This window comes from Tamandua tetradactyla, chromosome 4 (assembly GCF_023851605.1).
Source record: "Tamandua tetradactyla isolate mTamTet1 chromosome 4, mTamTet1.pri, whole genome shotgun sequence".
Lineage (NCBI taxonomy): Eukaryota > Metazoa > Chordata > Mammalia > Pilosa > Myrmecophagidae > Tamandua > Tamandua tetradactyla.
Genome location: NC_135330.1, coordinates 8,839,391 through 8,848,714, shown reverse-complemented (window position 1 = coordinate 8,848,714; position 9,324 = coordinate 8,839,391). Strand labels below are relative to the sequence as shown.

The following is a 9,324-nucleotide window of genomic DNA, read 5'->3' as shown; positions in this document are numbered from 1 at the left end:
GGAAGCTCCCTGCCGGGGTCCCCCACCCCCGCGCCGCGACCTGCGGAGAAGGCGGCCTCGCCTGTTAGTGGGCTGCGGTCCTATAAGGCAAAAGCTGGAGGCCAGTGAGGAAAGCTCTAGGTAGATTAGCATATGAGAACCTATAGATCCTGTGATCCCGGTTCCTTGCACCTAATAGAGCAGCAGAATGTTCTGCGTGAGAGGGAGGCCAGGATTTTTGAACAGCAAAATTCTGTACTGCCTGGATATAAGCATCGATTGCCATTGTTACTATGCATTTCTGAAACCACTAAAGGTTAGTATGGAAACTTTCTTAAACTCCGGAAGCTTTGATCAAAGACCAAACCTAGTGATGGCTGCACATGTCTGGAAATTACTAAAAATTATTTAATTGCACACATAAAACGGATGGATATTTAAAAAAAGGATTGAAGCTGTTAAAAAACAAAAACAAAAACTAATGAAGAGTGCCAGAGTTCATCAGTACTGAATATTTCTCTTAGTTGAGTCTCAAGTGTTCGGGCTGCTTGGAGGATGGGAGGTGGGTGTAGGGATGGGAAGAGAGCCAGACCGAACAAACTAACAGATCAGCGGATTCTGTAGGTTCAAAAGGAGGACACGGATGAAACGTCAGGTTTCTGGAGACTTCCTTGGCGTTTGGGAGAGTTGGTGTGATTCAGGATAGAGTCGGACTCCTGGCGGTTATCTCAATTATTACATCAATTCCACCCTTCATTTTGACTGTGGATACTTTCATTCCGACAGAGTCTGTTTAGGGACTGAATCAGTCCAGACTGATTATTTAAATGCATAATATTTGTTGGTGATTCATTTGTAAGATAAGAGAGTTTAATGTGTTTTTCCAGCTTTGACATTCTGTACTTTTAGTAAAGTGGAAAGAACATGGTGCTAGGCGTCTTTCATTGATTGAAAAATCATTTCTTGAACTACTGAACATTGATTATGCCCTAGGCACCTTCCTGGACACTGGGTCAGTGCTTTGGGGGCTGGAGTTAGGATACTTGATTTCTTTTAATTTTTTTATTAATTAAAAAAATTAACACAAAAAACATTAAGATATTATTCCATTCTACATGTACAATCAGTAATTCTTAATATTACCACATAGTTGCATATTCATCATTTCTTAGAACATTTGCATCGATTTAGAAAAAGAAAAAGACAACAGAAAAAGAAATAAAACGATAACAGAGAAAAAAAAGATTATACATACCATACCCCTTACCCCTCGCTTTCATTTACCACTAGCATTTCAAACTAAATTTATTTTAACATTTGTTCCCCCTATTATTTATTTTTATTCCATATGTTCTACTCTTCTGTTGATATAGTAGCTAAAAGGAGCATCAGACACAAGGTTTTCACATTCACAGAGTCTCATTGTGAAAGCTATATCATTGTTCAATCATCATCAAGAAACATGGCTACTGGAACACAACTCTTCATTTTCAGGCAGTTCCCTCCAGCCTCTCCACTACATCTTGAACAACAAGGTGATATCTACTTAATGCGTAAGAATAACCTCCAGGATAACCTCTGGACTCTGTTTGGAATCTCTCAGCCATTGGCACTTTGCCTCATTTTACTCTTCCCCCTTTGGTCGAGAATTTTCTCTCAATCCCTTGATGTTAATTCTCAGATCATTCTAGGGTTTTTCTCAGTCCCTTGATGCTGAGTCTCAGCTCATTCCAGGATCTCTGTCCCACATTGCCAGGAAGGTCCACACCCCTGGGAGACATGTCCCACGCAGAGAGGGGGAGGGTGGTGAGACTGCTCCTCATGTTGGTTGGAGAGAGAGGCCACATCTGAGCAACAAAAGAGGCTCTCTTGGGGGTGACTCTTAGGCCTAAATTTTAAGTAGACTTGACCTATCCTTTGTGGGGTTAAGTTTCATATGAACAAACCCCAAGACTGGGGGCTCAGCCTATAACTTTGGTTGTCCACACTGTTTGTGAGAATATCAAGAATTCAGCTTGGGGAAGTTGAATTTCTCCCCAATCTCACCATTCCCCGAAGAGGGCTTGCAAATACTTTTCCAGTCACTGATCAAATCACTCTGGGATTCATCGGGACATCACTCTGGACAAACCAACAAAATCTCATGTCCTACCTGAGATTCCAAGTACATATGACATTCAATCAAACTATCTCCATGAGTTACATTAGGAAATGCTCTAGTCAAAATATAAATTTTGTAACAAATGAACATTTTTTGCTTTAGTCTTATACATAAGGTGACATTTTAAAGTATTAATTATCATCTATTTTCAGCACCCTGCAACAATGACATTCCTTTGTTCTTCCTCATGCAAAAACATTTTTAAAATTTGTACATTGTACATTTCACTATTATTATACACTCTAGGCTTTCCTAGATTATACCATCTCGATCTTTACCATCTATCTTTCTTTCTGATTTCATTTATGTCCCCAGTCCTCCTCTGTCTATCATTCTCACATGCAGCTTCATTCAGTGTTTTAACACAATTACATTACATTAGGTAGTATTGTGCTGTCCATTTCTGGTTTTTTATATTCAGTCCTGTTGCACAATCTGTATCCCTTCAGCTCCAATTACTCAATATCTTACCCTATTTCTATCTCCTGATGGTCTCTGTTACCAAGGAAATATTCCAAGTTTATTCACTAATGTCAGTTCATATCAGTGAGACTTTTTTTTTAATAAAAAAATTTTTTTTAAATACCAAAAAACACCAAACAAACGCAAACATTCTTAACTTTTGATCGTTCTGTTCTACATCTATAATCAGTAACTCACAATATCATCACTTAGTTGCATATTCATCATCATGATCACTTCTTGGAACATTTGAGGATACCTGATTTCTGATTCCCCTTGATAGCTGTGTACCTCTGTGAAATTACCTACTCAGTACAGCCAGAAATTTATCCTGTATAAACTGGAAGTGATATAATAGTAATATCCTTTGTCTCTCAGGATTTATTGTGAAGACCCAATCACCTACGATAAAGTAAGAAAAGCTTTTTGTAAAATGCAGAGTATTATACACATATGAATGGTTGTTATGGCCTAAGCCCAAGAATCTGAACGACCCACACCACCCATCCCCACCTCCATGGGCAGAGAGAGCGAGGCAGTACATTTAAATTTTTTTTGCCAACAACTGACGTACTAATGTTGCGGCTTCACTTGGCCCTAAAGTAGAATGGCGCCCAGCGTTGAGCGCATGCTCCTTGACGCCCTGAGACGCCGCGCACCGCTCTCGGGGGCGCGCACGTCAGTCGCTGCCGTTGACTGACTTCCGGTGGTGCTGAAGCCGTGTTTCCGCGGGATCAGGCCGGCGGGTGAGGATTCTGGGTCGTGTGCTGCGGGGTTAGAGGCAGGTAGAGCGGGGAGTTACCTGAATGAAGGACGTCCAGGTTGAGGGGGTCGGGCCTGAGGTTGGGCGCAGTGCGTACCGGAAGGTCGGGGCATGAAGATGTCTAGTGGGAGTAGGGACCTGGTCCAGGGCTAGGCGCCGAGGCAGAAAGCGCGGCTAGGACCCCTCTTTGAGTTGTTTTCCCAGAAGGGGACCTCTCCGCGACTGCTCCGGATTGGCATTCGTTTACCCTATTGGTCCAATTCCGGTCCTCAAGGGAGGGGCCTCTTTCGAGCTCCTGTTGTGCCTGAGGTGCCTGGAGCCGAGCCCTGCCCGCTGCTGACTTTGAGTAGTACCTGCCTTTCTGTTTTTCTTTTCTGAACCTCACGTAATTCATCTGTGAAATAAAGGACTCGCCCAGGATGCCCATTCCACTCCTTACCCACTCGCCATCCTCCCTCACAGTGGTCAGCGAAATCTCCATGAGTATATTGACCACTAATGACCAAGATAGGGACATGAGTTGCTTTTGCAGGTAATCTCCCCTAGTGTCCTGGAGAAAGTTAGGAGGATTTAAAAACCCACTTTATAGGCTAGGCTAGGCTAGGCAACGGTGGCTCAGTGGCAGAGTTCTCGCCTGCTGTGCTGGAAACCCGGGTTCGATCCCCGGTGCCTGCCCGTGTTAAAAACAAACCAACCTTATAATTCAGACTTAGCAAAGATCTTATTTCCTAGTCCTCTAGTCCAGGCTTTCGTTTAGTGCACTGATAGTTTGGTATTCAGACTTTTGTTGAACATTCCCAGTGAAAGGGAACTCACTGTAACAAGACAGCTTATTCTGTTTTTGGACCTATTTTGAGAGTCAAGTTTTCTTGGGTAGAAAGATGAAATTAATATTCATATAATACTGAACCTTTTGTCCAAATGCTGTACCCTAGAGAAACGCAGAAATTGTTCAAGACTTTTTTCATTTATTCCTTTTTTTTTCAGGGAACATGCAATGAATAACTATAAAGGGCCAGATACTGCTAGGCATAGGGATACTAATTGAAACAGTCCTTTCCCCCCATAGCTTATATTTGGGGAGGGAGATGGAAAAGAGTCAAACAAGCAAAGAGGAAAAGTGGTAACATTACTTTTATAAGAAAAGGTTTACAGATAGGTGCAACACAAAGGAAGACACTCTCCGGTTTAGGTCAGTGTTGCTCTTCATATGGGATAACTAGACTTGAAGTCAGGAGTTCAGAAGTAACATAGTACAGAGAACAGTAGGACTGTCCTCTCCCTTGTTTTCAACACAAAATTCGTATTTATGTTTCTAAGCCTTTATTATAAACACTGCACTAAGTTTTTTGGTTTGTTTCTAATAACGGAAAACCTGTTTATGAAAACAACAATAGCAAACATTTATTGATTGCTTACTATCTAGTGACATATAGGTGCTATTTTTATTTCATTTTATAGCTAAAGAAACTGAGATTCAGGTTAAGAAATTTATGCAGGGTTACAAAGCTGGAGAAAAGCTGACTTGGGAAACAAATTCAGATAGTTCCACTCCACAGTTTGCTCTCAGTTCTGCTTCCCTGATAGTCATAATAACTAACACTTATAAAACGTTTACTGTTTAATTCTTACAATAATTCTTTGAGGTAAGAACAGTTATGTTTTACAGTTGAGGAAACTGAAAATTAGAGAGGTTGTCACTGGATTAAGATAACATAACTAATCAGTAATTGAGTTGGGATTTGAACTCAGGTGCTCCGACCTCTGTCTCCCATCTCCCAACTAAAGAGAGATTGTACATTTAGTGTGATGTATTGTGTCCATGACTGAACAAGAATAAGTGAAAAGGTATTTAAGGAAATGTTATTACCATTAATTAATGTGACGGTGATAAGAATTTTCTTTTCTCCTTTCAGGATGGAATAAAAGTAGAACTTTTAAGATGTTGCCCTGTAAGAAGAGACGAACCACAGTGACAGAATCCCTACAGCATAAGGACAACCAGGAAGAAGATGACTTAGATCTAAAGTTAGCTGTTAAAACAGAATCTGACCAGGTGAAAGACTTGGGCTCGTTATCACTGTCCTGGGGTCCAAGCCATAGCAGAGCAGCTGGTCTCCAAATACAATCTATGCAGGATGTAGGAAATCAGCTGGGTTTGGGGGATCTATCTTCGAGCTCTAGAGTACCCTCACAAGACACCAATGTACCAATTCTAGAAGCTGTTGATGTGGCCATCTCTCAGGGAATCACAGTATCTTCCTTGGAGTCTTCCCAGCCCTTTAATATACATATTGGTAAAGGAAAACTCCAGGCCACTGGCTCAAGGAGAGGGAAGAAAATTGCACTCAGGCCAGGGCCGGTTACCAGAGAAGACAGAGGTGATCATCCCATCACAAAGGAGTCTTTTTCAGGGGTGCCTAGGGAAGAAGTCAAGGAAGGAGGTAAGAGATGAAACATCTTTGGGCTACATTTTCCTTTTAGAAACGACTTTCCTTGTAAATACCACTTTGCTGTTGCCTTCTCTATACCTTTAGAGAATTGTGTTTCTGAAGGGGGATGCTGATTTGCTATGGAATTAGAATTGGCAGTGAACTTTATGAGTGGTTTAGAGACTTTCTTCACCCCTCCCTTCCCATTCCCTAGTTCTTCATTATCCCTTTTTTTCTCTCATGCATGCCTGAAGGGATGAACTGTGTATGGCCTTTTGTGATTTAGTGGGTATCAATGAAGTAGGGCTTGTGAAGGAGGGGCAGTGGCTTAAAAGGGAAGTCAGCTGCCTGGGGCATTGGGAAAGGCTCTGTAGAGGAGTTGACAGTATGTTGGGTCTGAAGGATGAGTTGTAGTTAAAGGCATAGGGCATTCTAGGCCAAAAACAGTGTGCACAGGCACAGAGGGAGAAGAGGGTGGTGGCATAAGATAATTGGATGAAGTGGTAGGAAGTAACTTCGGAGTGGTAGATTGTGCTAAGGTTGTTTCTCTTGCTAAGGTGATTGAACTTTTCCTCTAGGTGATAGCCATGCTAAGCCATGACTTAGCAGAACCTATTCATGCTTTAGAAAAGATAACAACTTTTTGTAGTTATTCATTTTGACTAAATTTTTAACTTTTTCTCCATTTTGCTGAATTTTAAGCCCATTTAGTCTTATTTTGTCCTTCTAGTAGATTATCAGTAAGTGGGTCCCCCCTTTAATGTAATGGGTCAGTATTGACATTGTGTGTGTGCGTGCCACAGGGTTTATGTTTATGACTGGACTGTTTGAAAGCTGGTGAAGAAGTGCTTGAGTTTTCTGAAGCACATTGTCAGAAAGATGGAAGCTCTTTTAAGGAAAAGTACTCTCTTACAGAAGCAGGTATTGGCACTATAGTTTTTACCTTATTCAGAGTAGCTTGTATTTATTGTTCTTGGGCAACTCTATTTTTGATTGAAATGTAGACAGGAACATCCGGCTTGTGTTTTTATGATGTTACAAATTATTTTTGCTATTAATCTCCTAGGCAATTTCTTGGGAAAGTAGAAAAGTTAGGGTAAATAAACAGCTTGTGCCATTTTGCTGATAATATGGACTTGACCTTTGAGCACATAAATATAAAACAAAACAAGAGAGTACATATAGTAGATACTTATATAAATTGGACAGATGTTTATTGTTAATTTGAAATTACTTATTTTAATCTTTGTTTTCCATTTACAAGATGAGTGCTTACTCTCAGCCATTTTTTGTGTGTGTGTGATTTCATTTATGCCCCAGCCCTCCTCCCTCTATCATTCTCATATGCAGCTTCATTCAGTGTTTTAAGATAATTGTATTACAGTTAGGTAATATTGTGCTGTCTATTTCTGAGTTTTCATATTCAGTCCTGTTGCACAGTCTGTATCCCTTCAGCTCCAATTACCCAATATCTTACCCTATTTCTATCTCCTGATGGTCTCTGTTACCAACAAAATATTCCAAGTTTATTGACTAATGTCAGTTCATATCAGTGAGACCATACAGTATTTGTCTTTTTGTTTCTGGCTAATCACACTTAGCATAATGTCCTTAAGGTCCATTCATGTTGTTACATACGTCATAACTTTATTCTGTCTTACAGCTGCATAATATTCCATCTTATGTAAATGCCACAGTTTGTTTAGCCAGCTGTCTGTTGATGGACATTTTGGCTGCTTCCATCTCTTGGTAATTGTAAATAATGCTGCTATAAACATTGGTGTGTAAATGTCCATTTGTGTCCTTGCCCTCATGTCCTTTGAGTAGAGACAGCATATAGATGAGTTCTGTTTTTTAATCCCTTCTGCCAGACTATGTCTTTTGATTGAAGAGTTTAATCCATTAACATTCAGTGTTATTACTGCATGGGTAGTACTTTCTTCTGCTATTTTGCCTTCTGGATTTTATATGTCATATCTAATTTTCCTTCTTTTTACCTTTACTCATGGTCTTACTTTCTACACTCTTCTCCACACCTCTCTCTTCTATCTTTTTATCTGTCTCTAGTGCTCCCTTTAGTATTTATTGCAGAGCTGGTCTCTTGGTCACAAATACTCTCAGTGATTTTTTGTCTGAAAATGTTTCAATTTCTCCCTCATTTTTGAAGGACAATTTTGCTGTATATAGAATTCTTGGTTAGCAGTTTTTCTCTTTTAATAATTTAAATATATTATCCCAGTGTCTCCTCGCCTCCATGGTTTCTCCTGAGAGATCTGCGCATAGTCTTATTGGGCTTCCCTTGTTTGTGATGGATTGCTTTTCTCTTGCTGCTTTCAAGATTCTCTCTTTCTCTTTGACCTCTGACATTCTGATTATTAAATGTCTTAGAGTATGTCTATTTGGATCTATTCTCTTTGGGATACGCTGCACTTCTTGGCTCTGTAATTTTAAGTCTTTCATAAGAGTTGGGAAATTTTCAGTGATAATTTCCTCCATTAGTTTTTCTCCTCCTTTTCCCTTCTCATCTCCTTCTGGGACACCCACAACACGTATATTCATGCGCTTCATAGTGTCTTTCAATTCCCTGAGTCCCTGCTCATATTTTTCCATTTTTTTCCCTATAGTTTCTGTTTCTTGTCGGATTTCAGATGTTCTGTCCTCCAGTTCAAAATCCTATGTTCCGTCTCTTGAAATCTACTATTGTAGGTTTCCATTGTTTTTTTCATTTCTTCTACTGTGTCTTTCATTCCCATAAGTTCTGTGATTTGTTTTTTCAGACTTTCAGTTTCTTCTTTTTGTTCTTTCCTTGCCTTCTTTATATCCTCCCTCAATTCACTGATTTGGTTTTTGACTAGATTTTCCATGTCTGTTCATATATTCTGAATTAATTGTTTCAGCTCCTGTATGTCATTTGAATTGTTGGTTTGTTCCTTTGACTGGTCCATATCTTCAATTTTCCTAGTGTGATTTGTTATTTTTTGCTGGCTTCTTGGCATTTAATTACCTTAATTAGTTTATTCTGGAGATGCTTTCACTTCTTTTACCTAGGGTTTTCTTGCTGGATGAATTTGTTGTCTATCTGTTCTTTGACATTCCGCTCAGCTTTATCTGGACCTCTAGCTCAAGTTTTGTTTAACAGAGGAGAATTTTTCGGTTCTTGTTTTCTTGTTTCTTTCCCTGCTTGTGTGGTGCCTTTCCCCTCCCCACACTTAGGAGGGTCTACTTAGATATTATAGACCCCAGCCGGATTTTCCCAGACCAAACTGTCCTCCTATCAGGAGGAAAGAGTCACCTGCGTCGGTTTTCCCTGAGGGTGAGACCCAGCAGGTTGAAAGGCTTTCCTGTGAAGTCTCTGGGCTCTGTTTTTCTTATCCTGCCCAGTATGTGGCACTTGTCTGCCTGCAGGTCCCACCAGCATAAGATGATGCAGTACCTTTAACTTTGGCAGACTCTCCCTGCTGGGGGCGTGGTGGAGACAGAGGAAAGGTTGTAGGCTGGTTTTAATGGCTTCAATTTACCAAGCCCTG

General features: G+C 40.3%; 1 protein-coding gene across 7 annotated transcripts in view; it reads left to right on the top strand.

Annotated features, from left to right (window-relative positions):
- Positions 1-21: 21 nt before the first annotated feature.
- The window catches only part of GON4L (gon-4 like), a 140,233-nt gene continuing 130,930 nt past the window's right edge, over positions 22-9,324 (top strand). For 2 of the 7 annotated variants that reach the window (XM_077156399.1, XM_077156398.1), the window contains exons 1-2: positions 22-295; positions 5,282-5,809. In XM_077156399.1, the coding sequence (XP_077012514.1) occupies positions 133-295; positions 5,282-5,809 (691 nt within the window). In that variant the 5' untranslated portion in view covers positions 22-132. Of the gene's footprint in view, positions 296-3,245; positions 3,388-3,568; positions 3,898-5,281; positions 5,810-9,324 lie in introns of those variants that run through there. The other 5 variants (XM_077156400.1, XM_077156402.1, XM_077156401.1 and 2 more) reach the window with 5 other exon arrangements.